Source organism: Periplaneta americana, chromosome 8 (assembly GCF_040183065.1).
Source record: "Periplaneta americana isolate PAMFEO1 chromosome 8, P.americana_PAMFEO1_priV1, whole genome shotgun sequence".
NCBI classification, from domain to species: domain Eukaryota; kingdom Metazoa; phylum Arthropoda; class Insecta; order Blattodea; family Blattidae; genus Periplaneta; species Periplaneta americana.
Genome location: NC_091124.1, coordinates 149,639,646 through 149,656,881, shown reverse-complemented (window position 1 = coordinate 149,656,881; position 17,236 = coordinate 149,639,646). Strand labels below are relative to the sequence as shown.

Below are 17,236 nucleotides of genomic sequence, written 5' to 3'. Positions count from 1 at the left end.
AATAGTTGTATCGTGGACCATAGTTGTATTTCAGGACCATATTTATGGGAAATGACGATACTTTAAGCGCTCCTGGTCAATACAAACTACGAATATTCCATGTATCAATTCGAATGCCATTTTTACATTTGGTAGTTCGTCTCCAGTAATCCTGCCACCTTGATCCTATTATTGAAGTTTCGCAACAATATTTTTTTTTTACATGCTGCAGTCGTCAACCCCGTGCCCAACCCCCAACCTGGAGGATCAGGTTAATGTATTTATGACCCCCATTGACAGGGTGATTGGATTATACCCCTAGCACTGGGTGTTCATTTGTTTGCCTATTATGAACCATATGAACTCATGGTGAGACTATTCTGGTCCGGTCACCACACAGACCAAATAATGTATTCAGTATTGTTAGTATTCTTAATGAAAATATAATTTATTTCATTGAAATGGAATAAAAAAACATGTAAGAGAAGTAAAAGAGGAAAACAAAGTACCGGTATCATATTTTAATGTATTTAATAGTGTATTTTGTAGTTGAAACTTCATTAATTTCTTTTTAATTGCGTTTTTTTAAATTACGTTTCATTGTTGTGTATGCGGTAGTAACATTGGAAAGGGAAAAATGTAATTGCACATGGGTTTCAAAGTTGCAGCCACATATTCCTTTCCTGACTGCCTGCACAACTTTGATAGGAAACAACAATACAATAACAAAAACATGATCGCTTTCAGCTGTATTGTTATTTATTTATGCATTATGTTTATTACAATATTAAAAAGCTAGAGAACTTCGTATTAAATTAATGTTCTTTTTTTTCTGTAAAAAATGTATTTTTTTTAACTTAAAACAATTAATAGCTGGTTCTAAAAACAGCGACAAATTAACAAGCAATTCGATCGAATAACTGCGAACCAGGTGAATGACACCACTGTCTAATATTGTAACATTAAATTTATTTTTAAAATCATGAAAAGAATAACCTTTTCTTTTTTATTTTGCAAAAATTTACGAAACATGGAAGAATCAAGTTTTGGAAATCATGTCCTCAATTGTTTGTTGTGTTACCCCAACGTATGTATTCTTGTACTGGGCCTTTTTATTATGTACTATATCGTATTGTGTTGTGTGCTGTTATGTCGTGCCGTATCATGCTACATTGTACTGGTCATGTCATGTGATGTAACATTATCTTGTAGTATTTCGTCATATGATGATGTAGTGTGTTGTTTTATGTTGTACTATAATATATCATAATTATGAAGATACATATGAATGAAGATAATTTATTTTTAAAAATGTTATATTAGACTACTTCTAGAAAATTCTGTTATACATCTTAATTACACAACTTCTCTTCTATTATGGTGAAAACAGAATTTATGTTCCAAACTGTTGTATTTCACTGTTCATAATCATGAGGGAAAAAATTACTTATGAAATGTAACATACCGGTACTGAAAGGATTAAACAAAATAATATCCACCAGTAATTTAGATATCATTTAGTTTTATTACCCAGGATTAAATAGGCCTATATTGTTTCTTATGAACTAGTGACATTAGTGTTAATATTGTAGAGAAGTGTTGATGTGTTGAGAGGTAGAAATTTCAATATAACCAACTATCTTTCAAAATACTTTTGAAAATTGTATACTTAATGTCATTAGAAATGACGAAAAATAATTTTAATCTTCTGTCTATCTGAATACAAATGTTCATAAAGTGTTACCAGGTAATTTTTTTTAAACTCGTAGCCAATACATGGATGATCTGATGCGATTGTAGTCTGGCAGATTCTCAATTGGACCAACAGCTGCCACTGCTGGACAACGGTCATACACATAACTTGAAATAACTTCTCGAACCTCTTTTGTTGTTACTCTCTGCAACAAACATAAGGAATACATGTATTCGTATAATTATCTTCTTTGTTTCCAATACAGAGTAATTTTAAACTTCGGTTGCTGATCTTGTTTACTAAAGCTAAGTTCTTCACAATGAAGCCATTTGCTCTCATATGCAACAATATTTTGCACAAGTTGACGTATTTTTATTAATAAGTGCTGAACATTGAAGGAAATGATCTTGATACATTTCTTGGGGTTACATAATGGACAAATAGATTATGGATAGAGCGCAATCCTATGCAAATCATTAGCCAGGCAGTCGTGACTTGAGAGAAGTTTAAGGTTTTAATTGGTATAGCATAAAGATTTTGTTTTTTTGTTTTGTTTTTTTTTTGCCTATAGCTTTCCCAACAAGATACTGTTTGTTCAGGTTATTTTTTATACTAAGAAGTGATCTATTTTTTGATAATATGAAAGGGTAGATTTGTTGCAGTTTTTCAGTTCTTACTTCCCCCCCCCCCCCAGAAAGATTGGACCATCAAAAGCAACCTAACAGAACTTCCTGTATCCCATACATCCTACAAAACCTACACAAGCTGAACTCGATTTCCGAGGTAAAGAACTTTTTTTGGACTCAGCTTAAAAATTAAATTTTCACTTCTCTACAAGAGATATCAGTAACATTTTCCTCTAATATTTGATGTTGTTGTTTAGTCAACTGTCTGAAGACAGGTTTGAACCTCATAAATGATACCAACAAGGCATCATTCATGAGGCAACTAAGCCAGGAGGTAATGGGATAGGGTGGCCAGTTCTTTTCCCCTTCCATCGCCGACTAGTAATATATTATACTAATCAGACTTGAGATGTACACAAACGATTGTTCTTCCTCTAACACATGTCGTCAAGTGAAATTCACTACCTGATAACAGATATACAGTGAATATCAACCAGAACAAGATGAAAAATTCAATAAATAATTATAGGCGATGATCACTGGTTTGCACACAACACTTATGCAATTGCAGCAATGTCATGTTTATTTTTTTTTATTCTCTTTAGTGGTTGTGAGATGAAGTCCGTGATGGAAAAGATGCAAAGTTGGGGTCGTGTGCGTGCACGCGCATGCCCTCGCCCCCGCACACACGCACGCACACACACACACACACCTTTTTCGAGTGACAGCAATGAAGAGGAACGTGTCATACCAGTACTTAATAATTTCTGATAACAATTTATGTGAATGTATTTACACAAAATGTGAAGAAAAAAAAACAATTATGAGGGACAATATGCAACAAAACCAAATTTCTAACTTTTAATCATGTTAGAAAACTACGCCCAATGTCCCAGACTATAACAAAACGCACACAACTCAATTTTTTTAATAATGTGATAATGTGTGATATCAGTATGGAACCAGTAACATGTATGCAAAAGTGTAATTGGCTTTTATTGTTTTAAGAAGTACTTGCGTTCTACTGTGACTCAAAAGAGATTAAATTAATTACATAGCAATTCGTTATAGATACCAGGATTATTCGATAATACTGACAACAAAAAGTGATTGTGATTTGGGTTTCAAAAATGATATAAGAAAGACTGCATATTTCATATTTGGCACTGATCTTAAAGATGTTTATGCTCGACCATGCCGAAATGTAGTAATTATACACCTGGTAGCAGTCCTTTAATGCATGTCATTTAAAGTACACCTACTCATTAAAGTACATGTGTTCAGCCAATGACAACTCAGCTTACAGGTGTTCAGCCAATGACAAGTCAGCTTTGTACCGTTATCAAACCGCAAGTATCGATTATTCTCGGATATGCAATCGAAAGGGAATAAGCGAAAAGTCACGGAGGCTGGAAATCCAATACTGTCGCAGAAGGTTATGTTCTGTTACTATAATAATTAGCGTTAATTGTAAATAATATTCAAATAAATTCAATTTGTTATCTCGTTTTTCAATGTCGAATTCAATAATCAAGGTTATATCAAGTTTAACGGGATTACATCAAGGTCAATGACATTATTGTTCCTCGGAAAAAATCAATACTTTCGCGTCTGCGCACATCTCACAATTCACGACCTCGAACAAGGTCACTTCCGAGCTTGTCAGATACAAATAAAATGTATACATCTGAATAATTTCAAGTTAGAAATATCGTCGAGCATAAAAAGTCGTATGAAACTTGCCTATAATGGTAATTAACACGCTCGTATGAATATTATGAAACTCACTTGCGCTCGTTTCATAAACATCCATACTTGCGTCTTAATTACTATCATTATAGGCTCGTTGCATTATGTACTAATATAAGTTAACTGTCCATTGAAACAGAAGACAGTCTTTTGGTGAATGGATTTCTTCTTCTTTAAAATATCTTAGCTATATGTTATACACACTAATACACAATTAATTTAAGGTAATCTCTTTTAAGTCATAGTAGAACACAAGTGTGCCTTCCAATGACAAAGGACACTGAAATTCCTCCCTTCCTCACAGCTTGCATTTGGCAAAACCAACACAGCAGAAAAAGTGCATCTAAATTTCAAGCTAAATACTACCGATATCTTCCTTCTGGGTTTATCTTAAAAAGCATCTAGGTAACCACAGCATCCTTAAAACAGGAAATATTTCGTTTTTCAATAACTATTTAAATTATACTTCTAAAAATTAAGCGTCTATCTCTGAGTACATGTGATAACAAATTCAACACTTTGAAATAAAATTGAAATTTTATAGTTAACTCTGTCTTCTAAAAATTCTAAGATCAGGAACAAACTATTGACTTTTAGCACGTACATTGTACAGGCTCAGTCACTTATATATCATTTGTTATTAATTACAATCTCCAAAAATTTGCATTATCGCGTTTTAGTAGTCTTGGGCATAGAGCAGAGATTTCTTGCATGATTAAAGTTAGGAAAAAGCATTTATTACACACTTCCAGTTGAGGTTCTGGCTGATATGTATATCTATTATCAGGCATACATCTCACTTGACGATATGTGTCAGAGGAAGAACAATTTATTTGTATGCATATGAAGTCTAACTAGTATAATATGTTACTAGTGAGTGATGTAAGCAATGAAGGAACTGGCCATCCTCTCCATTGTCTCCTGGCTTAGTTGCCTCATAAGTGACGCCTTATTGGTGTTACTTATTTGAGGTTCGAAATTGTCTTCGGGCAGTTGACTAAACAACAACATTTATTACAAATTCTTTGTCATAGTTCACCCAAATGACAAATGTTTTTTACATTGTAGTGCAAACTGTTGTGACACTGAACAGGAAACAGGAAACCTTTTTTTTTTCCTTAATGCCACCAGGCTGTCTTTCGACATTCCCGAAACCATTTCTGAAATTCGGGTGCTTGGAAGGCGGAGTTACGGTAGGATGATCATATGTAATTATGTAGCAACAGGAGACGTCTTAAATCTAGACCATGGACGAACACAGGAACAGTTCGCTTTAAGAAAAAAATCCTATCCCCTAACCGGGAATCGAACCCGGGACATCATGAACTGTGGCCAGAAACTCTGGTCACTAGACTATGGGAAATTATTTTGTGAAGCATGTTCCATCCATCCCTTCCTCTAGGAACGTATATGTCAATACCAGTATGAGAGAGAGAAAGAGAGAGAGAGAGATAGAGAGAGAGAGGGAGTAATGAAATATATATGTTTTCGAGAGCTAAACATGGGGGCAGATCCTTGCGCTTGACTTACTTTGGTCCATTGTGTGTCCTATATATGCAATTATTGTCCATGTCCTGGGTGGCTTTCCTCAATCCGATGCTGACAGGTGGGACATTCTGCCCCATTCCTGACAAAGCCAAGTCTCATTCTCAGACGAGTACTTGGTAAGTTCCAGGGCCCAGAGTCCCAAGTACTTCCTTATCTCAGCATTGGGAAACTGTACTACCCTCAAGACTTCACCCTAGCTTTTCTCAACTATTGTAGATAATAGATAACATGAGGGCAAGCGGAGTGTGTTGGTGGAATAGAGGGATATGGGAGCACTCCCAGAAAACCCTACGCAACATCTGTTTTGTTCACCACAAATTCCAACGAACCAATGTCGCCTATATAAAAGACCAGCACACAGATGTGACTCAGAATAAGACACATTGTGTACAATAAATTTCATTTTTTGGTTGCTGGTCTCTTGTATGAATGATATACTGTAAATACATTCCATTAATGTTTGTTTCGTCTCAATAAATGGTTGTAAATTACGCCACATGCAATGGCATTTCGAGAGAGGGCTCTACGACTCAGCACTGCGACCTCTTAAGATCTATTGCTCCAAACCTCAAGCTAGGTGCTAACCCACACCAGCTGACTACACTAAGAGCTGCATACCCAGGTTTCGAGCAAGTAACCCCACTTGCCCCTAGGTCAGCCCCCTCTGTGTGTAGACTGACCAGACGTCCCTGATTTCTGGAGACAGTCCCCAGTTTTGAGATGCTGTCCCCGGAGAGCAAATGTCCCCGTTTTTGTTCCCGGAACTTAATTGTCCCCAGAAGTTTTTATTTTGTTTCAATAACATTTTACACGTAAATATTTAAGTATCGTGATGAAATGCTGTGATTCATGAACATTTCTGAACGGTTCTCAGTATGAGACAGAAGAACCAACGAGCAAGTATGAGATATTCTGCACTCTTTGAGAAGAACATAGCATCTTTGTCTTCATTCACGTTGCGCGGAAGCATTAGAACAGCCGCAGCATCCATTTTTAAGTAGTTCAAAAAATGAGGAGTTTTGTGACAAACCAACAGGTGAAAACTGGTATGGTGTTTTTGAATGTTTCGAAAAAAAGTCAATTCCATTTGAAAAATCTTCTCAAAATAGTGTCGTGTGTCTTTCAATCAGTAATTTATCAGTTGAAAGACTTTTCTCCAAAATGAACTCAATCTAGACTGATGAAAAGTCAAGAGTGAAAATTGAAACAGTTACAGCTTTGTTACAGGTGAAAACAAAATTTCATTTCTCATGTGAAGAACTTACTGTGAAGCTGTATGGGAATGAATAGATTCTTAAAAAGATATATTGTTCAGACAAGTAAGTTACTTGTAAAATGTGTGTTAGAGTTCAGTGTGTACAATACTATGCGAAAGACTTTAATGCATGCATCAGTACTGAAATTGAATTGTTAGTGGCTATAATTATGTATAGGAGTTACGTGTGTTTATGCCTTTATTTAAAAAAAATTAAGATACTCTACAGACTTGTGTGCAAAATTCTATCATTGTATCTACTATTTTCTGCAACATTTCAACGGAGAGTAATTAGATAAGCATTTGTGATTTTTCTTGAAATTGTCCCCTGCTGGACCATAAAAAATCTGGTCAGCCTATCCATGCGTCACCATCTGGCATTCGAGGAATGCTATGGAATGATGACGGAATGAACAGATGTTGAAAGAATGATGTAGATGCCTAATATGGGGAAATGGGAGAACCCCGAGAAAAACCTCATCTGCGACCTTGTCCGCCACAAATGTCACTATGGATTGAAAAATCCCAGTACTGACTGGGGTTCGAATGCGGACCATCTACATGACAGGCTGAAGATCTGACCACTCAGCCACCGCAAGAGTAAGCTATTCCACATAGTTTTCTAATATCTCGATTCCATACCGTACGCTATTTATTCTTGTTTTGTCAATTATTTTTAATAATAAAATCTAACGTTTTCATCAGTTGCTTCGTTTTGTGGACCTCTTTTCTATGCTCAGCACATTTCGAACTGGATCAAGGTCAAGCAATGGACTGCATTTTCCACATGTGCTTACTCCCAATCCTGTATCATTCTCCTCAACTAAAGTCAGCTGGGACAGCCAGGATTAGCAGTGCTTTAGTTCAGTTCAATAACTTGTGCGTGGTTTGTATGTTTGTACATGATCTTGATCCGTCAGTTCGAAATTCGCTAAGTATAATGTATATGATTGAATAGGATGCATGACGATTTATATTTTCTAATTTTCATGTAGATTTTTAAATATTTATTTATACTAACATTATTTTCCAGAGCAACTGATGTTTTTAATTAAAATTTTGAGATTAAAAATAAAACTGAATGCAGTATCAACTATGCAATACACATAAGTTTTAGTAAGCAGAAAACGCAGGAGTTGTGCTATAACATACAGGCCTAGAACTATGTATCACAATATCGTACTTTGCTTTTGCATTCATCTCATCAATAAGTAAAATATCATTTAATTATTCTTACATCAATCCTGGCTTCCATTTCATGAATAGGAATACGACGACTGTAACATAATAATTGGCGCCCAATATCTTCACAAATTGGTGTTGTCCCATCCAACTGGAGCAAAATATTTGTCTTCAATAAATTCTTGGCTCTCTGGACTTCATTTTCAGTTAATGCTACACACAAGCGCATCCATTCATTCTGAATATTGTACATCATGTCCTGCAATTAACCAGTAGACATTAAACTAATTTGGATATATAAGGCAGTGCAATGACGAACACTCACAACATAAATTTAAAAAAATTACCTATCTTTGTAATGCTAAAAGAAGTCGAGGCTTAATCGTAATTCCCCTGATCACTACTATATTTGCAATTCTGTTACCTTCCATGTATTACACTTAAAGTGAAACACGTTCTTATTAAATACCACAAAACAATCTGGATAAAATGTATGGTTTATTTATTTCTTAATTTATTCAATATTAACTTTAACAGTTATTACTTATTACTATCGTTAGAAAATATCAGGGTCTTTTCATAAAACTATAGCAAAAAACTCTAGCCGCTTAGGTATGGCACAATAGTAAATTCAGATTTCTATCAAAGTTCATTTTTGTCATTTCACTCTAATAGAATATCTATAGGCTGATATATAAGTAGTATTATTATAAGAGGTCATGGTTATTGTTAAACCTGAAAATGATTTCCAAGAACAATAAAGCTTTAAAGCAATAATTATGTTTCTTACAAAAACTGCTAGACAACAAGGACATTTTAGGATATTTTATTTGGCTAAAACCTGCCTCTCTAAATAGAAACACAAAACAAGAAAAATGGGTAGAAATAAGAGAAGTTACTTATGCCATGTATGACATTTTGAACAGCTTGGCTCACAGAGGCTTTAGAAAACCTATAAATGTCACCGATTACATGAAACTGGGCCCGAATTCCAAACCAATGCAGAGATATTTATAGTTATGGTATGACTTCTTATAGTTTGATGTTGCAGATATGGAACAATGTTTTTATCACCATTTTAAATTTATTGAATATTAATGAAAAACGCTCAGTGAATATGTATACTGTATGTTTTCGAAGATACTGTTTTCAAAACATGGGAGGGGTGATAGTAGGAGGAAGAAGAATAAAGTGCATAAGATTTGCTGCTGATATGGCATGGTTAGCAGAAGAAGAGACGATGCTAAGGGATATGCTAGTGGAGCTAAATGACAGCTGTGAACAGTATGGGATGAAGATAAATGCAAACAAGACGAAGATTATGGTTGTCGGAAGAAAAATAAATAAGGTAAACATGCGAATACTAAATAAGGCAGTAGTAACAGGATCATCATTAACAAATGATACACAAATTGTACATGATTTTGGTGACAATAAATACACACATATATACATAAGGCAGTAGAGCAAGTGGACAGTTTCAAATACTTGGGGTGTATTATAAGCAGTAACATGAGCTGATCCCAGGAAGTCAAAAGAAGGAAAGCAATGGCAAAGGAAGCTTTTAATAGAAGGAGCATCTTCTATGAACCTCTGGAAAAAGAACTAAGGCAGATACCAGTGAAGTGCTTTGTGTGGAGTGTGGCATTTTATGGAGCAGAAACATGGACATTACGACGTAGTGAAGTTAGCACGTCTGGCCGCGAAACCAGGTGGCCCGGGTTCGATTCCCGATCGGGGCAAGTTACCTGGTTGAGGTTTTTTCCGGGGTTTTCCCTCAACCCAATATGAGCAAATGCTGGGTAACTTTCGGTGCTGGACCCCGGACTCATTTCACCGGTATTATCACCTTCATCTCATTCAGACGCTAAATAACCTTAAGCTGTTGATAAAGCGTCGTAAAATAACCTACTGAAATAAAAAAACGACGTAGTGAAGAGAAACCACTAAAAGCATTTGAAATGTGGGCATGGAGAATGATGGAGCTTGTGAAATGAACAGACAGAATAGGAAATGAAGCTATGTTGGAAAGAGTAGATGAAGAAAGAATGATGCTGAAACTGATCAGGAAGAGAAAAGGAATTGGTTGGGTTGCTGGCTGAGAAGAAACTGCCTACTGAAGGATACACTGGAAGAACTGGTGAATGGGAGAAGAGTTCGGGACAGAAGAAGATATCAGATGAGAGACCACATTAAAATTTATATTATGAATCATATGTGGAGACTAGAAAGCAGAAAATAGGAAAGATTAGAAAATGCTGGGTTTGCAGTGAAAGACCTGCCATTTGACAGAACACTATGTATGTATGTATTCGAAAATATCAAATTTTGTCCTTAGACTAAGTATTTTTTGCTTTCTATATTGCACAGTTCCTCTCCATGACAATGATAATGATAAGGATAATGATTACAATGATAGTGGTGATCATGATAATCATTAAAATGATAATGATGATGGTAATGATAATTATAATGCTAACAATAATAACAATAATAATAATAATAATAATAATAATCATCATCATCATCATCATCCGTGTTCCAACTGCAAAATGTAGTGATGAATATGTGCTAGTTTATTCTGAGTCATTTTCTTTTTAGTGTTATTTTATAAGGTAGTTACACGGTAAAAGCTGAGATATTCGAAATAGTAGGCCTAATAAATTTGATTCTGTAGTAACGGAAAGTACTATTTTGTTATGCATTTCATGTGACATTTTACTAGGAATGTAGGATATCATAAATTAACACTTACTTCACACTGCATAGGATCACACACAAAGTACACTCCCCAGAGGCCTGTGTCCTTGTAGCATGTGTTAAAAGACTGGAAGTTGTGTGCCAGATTGCTTTCCAAGGCTTTTGCAGCTAGACGAGAAGAGTTGTTCATGCCACTTCCCTGTGACCGATCCCAGGTGCCAATAAGTGTACTAGCTAGCATCAGTGCAATGTTGTCAGAGTCGGACCAGCCACAAGACTCGACAGCAATTGCGATGTGAGCCAAAGGCATAGAATCATCACGCACTCGAATATCAGATCCTGTAACCGGAGGCAGCAACTTCTAGCTAATCCATTTTGAATCTTGCATACACCACTTTTAACACTTGAATATAATTAATTGATGAACTAGTGGACTTACTCGTGTTAAATATGTTTAACATATTTACCACGAGTAAGTCCACTAGTTCATCAATTAACTTCTAACTAGTTTTTCTCAAAGTAACCACACAAGATAGGTACAACTACAGTGACTCTATGACTCATACAGTCACTGTAGGTACGACTAGTGCAATGGATATTTCGAGATTGTAAACATGCCATAGCCTGTTCCCTCCCCCTATGGGCCAACCACATAGGGCGGTAAAGGGCATATGAGTTTACAGTCTCTAACTAACCATTGCACTAACTTTACACAATGTGTATGTACAGAATGACGCTTCATAAATGAATTCAACACTTCAAAGGGATTAAAATAGATAACAATAACAATAATAATAATAATAATAATAATAATAATAATAATAATAATAATAATAATAATAATAATAATAATAATAAGCTGAAAGTTAGAATTTATAAAACAATTACATTACCGGTTATGACACTTGGACTCTCACTTTGAGAGAGGAATAGAGATTAAGGGTGTTTGAGAATAAGGTGCTTAGGAAAAAATATTTGGGGCTAAGAGGGATGAAATTACAGGAGAATGGAGAAAGTTACACAATGCAGACCTACACGCATTGTATTCTTCACATGACATAATTAGAAACATTAAATCCAGATGTTTGAGATGGGCAGAACGTGTAGCACATATGGGTGAATTCAGAAATGCATATAGAGTGTTACTTAGGAGGCCAGAAGCGGAAAGACCTTTGGGGAGGCAGAGACGTAGATGGGAGGATAATATTAAAATGGATTTGAGGGAGGTGGGATATGATGGTAGAGACTGGACTAATCTTGCTCAGGCTAGGACTTATGTGAGGATGGCAATGAACCTCCGGGTTCTCTAAAAGCCATAATTTATGAGTAAGTAAGTAAATAATAATAATAATAATAATAATAATAATAATAATAATAATAATAATAATAATATTATTATTATTATTATTATTATTATTATTATTATTACTAACTAACTAAAAATTCTACCTATGCCCTGCATATATGTACTAGAGGTGATGTGCTACATGCATCAAAATATAGACTCTTTTAAAACAAATTAATGTTATCATGAGTATAGTACCAGAACATTTAGGAACATACATTTGAATTACCACAGACTTACCAGAAGTATTAACAGTTTATCACATAGAGGCAGCAATCTTTATAACAAACTCCCACAAAATATTAAAGACCTTAATATGCGAAAATTAAAAAAGAGGTAAAAAATACTTTATTAAAACACTTGCCACTTTGCACAAATGTTTATCTAAATTTAAAGCTCTAGTATTTAACATTCTCCTCCGGATACTACCTTTGATGATTTTATGTTAGGTACAGTTAAAGCCAAGACTGGGAAGAGAAAACAGAGAGACTGCATGGGACAGTGCCACATTGGCTCTAGCTTGGAAGAAAAATATTAGTATATCTGAATTAGTGTATTCTGAAATTGGTACAATTAAGATTGACTTTTACATGTTAATTAGTATTAAGCTTTATGTATAATATTGCATATATTAGCTTGTGTCGCCGAAAATGTTCTCACCTTCAGCGTATAAATTAAAACATTTGTAATTCTGTATCCTAGCATATTTAGCACTAGATGTATTATATTATGTATTGTCAATTTTCTGTATACTGACAATGCCATGAATGCTTGTCATTCTTACGGCTTAATAAAAATCTATCTATCTATTAAACATGAATGTGTACAACTTTCAGGCATACTTTATTTGTTCTGAAGCTCTGGCTCGGGAGGATGATTGTGGAGTACTGCTGAATGATAATGGTGAGGGGAAACAAGAGAATCCCGAGAAAAACCTCTTGTGTTTGCTTTGTTCACCACAAATTCTTTCATGGTCCAGACGGGGTTAGAACCAGGGTCGTCAAGTTACAGCCAATTTTATCGTCTACCTTATTTTCATAGAAGGCACTCAAAATCATCAGCATTCGTAAGTTGAGCTTTACCTGTTATGCATTAAGATCCTTATCTTCTATTGGCGGTAGAAACACTCTTAAAATGGTATACTTTGTACACTTTCATTCTATAATGAAATATGGACTATGGTAATATTCTGCGGAAACTCATCTGAAGCTACACATATTTTTGTTTTACAAAAGATAGCCCTAAGAATAATAAAGAATGTACCGGTACATAAAAGGACATAATGTAAAAAGATTTTCCAAAATTTAGAAATATTGATCTTATCTTGTGCGTACATTCTTTCCCTGATGTACAATTAGTATTAATCAGAATATTAATAATTTTGATACGGTATATTTTGCATTGGGACGCATTTTCAACTGGTTTTTAGAAAGAACACCATTGTTTTGCGTTTTTGGCAGTTGCATCGTGTTTGAACAACCCCTCAATATGATTGGAGGACCTCATTTGCCGTTGGTCTACGAGCTCATTGGCCTAGTCTGGAGGATTCAGATAAAAATCCACTGACCAATTCCTCATCTGCCATATGAGGACGTTCCTCTATGCCGTGGCAACCCAGCATGAGATTGTTAAGAGGGAAGTATATGTGTAGAGAGAAGTAAGATGAAATAATCCTCTAGGCCTCGAATGTTCTAATACCATCGAGGTCGAAGACAACAAGAGTGAGCCAAGGGAGGCTGGATAGGAAAGTAGAAAGAGAGGGGCCTGACATATGGGAAAGAAGGAATATCAGGTCGGTCATTTCCTCACCAAGCTGACCAATGCTATATTGGTGAGTAGTCCATTCTGTTTGTTCATTTTACACACAGTATGTAAAACTACTACTACAAAAATCACTTACAGATTTTACAGAGTTACAAAAATGGTGTACAGAAAACCTAATGGAAATAAATAAGAAAAAAACTAAATACCAACTCTTCTCCCTACGTAAAACACCAACAGAAGTACTCTATTAGAGGAAAGGCCAAGATAATAAGTTACAAAGTACAGATTATGCAAAATATCTAGGAATCATTTTTGACAAGAAACTTACAAGGAAGAATCAAATAACACATATAACTGAGAAAGCAACAAAAAGATTCAAATTATTAAAAAGACTAGCAGGAAGAAAGTTGGGTAGCTGCATAAAAACATTAAATACAACATACAATATGTATAGCAAGCCAGTTTTGAAATATTGTGGTGAAATACTAACAACAGTATCCAACTCAAATAAAAACCTACTCGAATGTACACAGAACCAAGCTCTCCGATTAATAGCTGGTGCAGCTAAAAGTACTTCAATAGATGCCTTAAGAATTGTTAGTCCAACAAACCACTAATTTTAGAATTACAAACACAGGCCCTGTTACTGTATGAGAAACTATAGAGATTACCAAGCCACAATAAATGCAACAAATATTTAGACAGCAAACAGTTCCTAAAAACAAAAGCTGGAATTCTGAAAGAAACCCACAAACTAAAAGAAATGCTAGACATTCCCAAAGAAAAAGAAAATATAATAAACAATTACCGGTACAGTCCAGTAGAAAACCTTGAAATACAATATTATTTAGACCTAAATGAAACTTTCAGTAAAAAAAAAGATACAAATTCAAAAATAGCAAAACTCATCACACTACAAACACTAAATACAAAATACCCAGTAAATGACTGGACTCATGTTTATATAGATGGATCTCTCTTTGATGACGAAGAAACAGGAGGAACATGTCAATTCTTTTCTTTCTACATAAGTGTTGGAACTAATACCATAAATTTTGATGGTGAGATTGAGGCAATATACACATCAGTACAGAATATCTTTAACTGGATAAACAAATGCAAAAATTCTTAGGATATTTGTGGACCTTCCATCAAAATATTGGGAAGCAAGAAGGATGATGACTTCATTGTTAAATCCAGAGCAAAAAAACACACAAATGCAATAATTTTATAATATTATCAGACTACAAAGCTGCTATTCAGCTATAGCATGCACTAGCTACCCTAAAATGCAAAAAATCAAAGAAACATGCCATGATTCGACAAATTCAAAATCTGAAGAAAAACATCATATTGCAATGGACCCCAGCTCACTGTAGAGTGATTGGCAGTGAGACAGCAGATATGTTGGCGAAAAAAGGAGCAAAAATCAAACAAAGAACCCAATAAAATTTTGCATACGAATCAATAAAACGAATCATCAAAAGGAAGATCAATCAAAGTTATCAATTCCAAATTAAAAGCAAAAATAAAAATGCTCAGTGGATTAAACTGATAATTGAACATAAAATGATTCCAGACTTTCCTCACAAATCATCTGTAGCAATGTTCAGACTTATTACTGGTCATGATTTCCTACACAAACACCTGCATAAAATCGGAGTAACGTATTTGCGTCGCCAAATTGCCTTTTGTGTTCAAAGGAAAAAGAAATGGATGAGAGACATTTATTAATATGTGATGCACTTTTAACATTTAAGAACCTCATCTCTAAATATTGGGAGGTGAGAAGAAGAATGACTTTATTGTCAAATTCAGATCACACACACGCACGCACGCACACACTACATACATAACTATTAATTTTGACATATTGTAAATAGTAAATTCAAGGAAAATAGGTTCATTTGTTAAATAGTATACGTCTAAACATAGTGTTTAAAAGGATTAACAATAGTATTGATTTATTATTTTTAAATTTTTTTTTTTAATTTGTAAATTGTTGACACGTTGTAAATAGTAAATTTAAGGAAAATAGGTTAATTTGTTAAATAGTATAATTCTAAACATAGTATTTAAAAGGATTAAAAATAGTATTGATTTTTTTTATATTTTTGAACAGGGAAACAGAATAGGCTCTAAAATAGTGTTGTACAATGTATTTAAAAGATTCAACAGTAGCATAGATGTTAACACGTTGTAAATAATAAATTTAGGAAAAGTAAAATAGGCTAGCAATAATATGTATACATTTTATTCGGAAGAGTTAGCAATATTGTACTGGTAATGTGTAATCTATTAGCATGTAGTATTGCATTTTTGTAATGGAACATGCTTGTAAAGAAGGGTAAAAAAAATACATACATACATAATTTTGATACCGGTACCGTATGCTACAAGACACATCCATCTACCTTCTGTTAGTCTCAGCTGTTATGAAAAAACAGTTCACTATTCACGTATAACGGTCTTCACTGCACTGCCTAATTATCTTAAAGTTCTGAAGAGCCAAGAAAAAAGGTTCAGAACAGAATTAACCAAATTTCTACATACTCATACTTACTGCTTAACTTATGAGATGTTTATGCTTGTAAATTGAATTCCAGGCACTTTGATTGCTATTTCTTATATTTTTTTGTATAACTTTTGATTTGTTCTACATCTCAAAGCTATAATGTTGATGTCAGATCTATGGACATAATAAATGAATTGAAAAATGAAAATATACAGGTAATTTTTTCTATTTCCTAAAAATCTTGTAACAAACATTAGCAAAACAATTTAAGATAGTGTGTTCAGCCTCAGGACACTAAAATGGCAGCTAGATTAGGGTGATTAGACTATGATTAATAGAAAGAAGCATTATAAATATTGTTATGAAACAAGGGTTACACAATTAATGATGAAGCATACGGCATTATGAATATTCAACTGATTTATTAATTATTATATGGTGTTATGATGTAAGCATAGGTCTGTAGAGTTAGCTCTGTGGTAGCACGTCTGTCTCCAGACTGGGTTCGATTTCCAGTGGGGTCAGAGATTTTCGTTTAAAATTTCTACCTCGGGAGTAGAAGAGGTTGTGGTGCATAACTTCTAATCACTAGATTGTGCATCAATATGACTGGGTTAAATCCCAAATCTCTCCACAGTGCATATGAAGAGAAGGCATATGTCACTGTTGATAGTGATTCGCCCCCTTGGTGCTATTCGACAGGAGTAGGCTAAGTGCCGGCACCAGGTTTTCCCTTCTCCCTTCCTCATCTACATCATCATCCTCACACATTCTCTACACTACACTTACACATACACACACCCTAGTACACGACATAACTCTCCACAGATACACATCATGCAAAGAGTGGTCTGCCGAAATGATGTGCAACTTGAAAATG

At 34.7% G+C, this 17,236-nt stretch overlaps 1 protein-coding gene across 1 annotated transcript in view; it reads right to left on the bottom strand.

Moving 5' to 3' along the window:
- Nucleotides 1-337: 337 nt before the first annotated feature.
- Nucleotides 338-17,236, bottom strand: part of LOC138705147 (mitochondrial-processing peptidase subunit beta-like) — a 35,107-nt gene continuing 18,208 nt past the window's right edge. The window contains exons 6-8 of the mRNA XM_069833808.1: nucleotides 10,788-11,071; nucleotides 8,088-8,291; nucleotides 338-1,877 (exon numbers count right to left, since the gene is read on the bottom strand). Coding sequence (XP_069689909.1) covers nucleotides 1,737-1,877; nucleotides 8,088-8,291; nucleotides 10,788-11,071 — 629 coding nt within the window. The 3' untranslated portion in view covers nucleotides 338-1,736. The remainder of the gene's footprint in view (nucleotides 1,878-8,087; nucleotides 8,292-10,787; nucleotides 11,072-17,236) is intronic.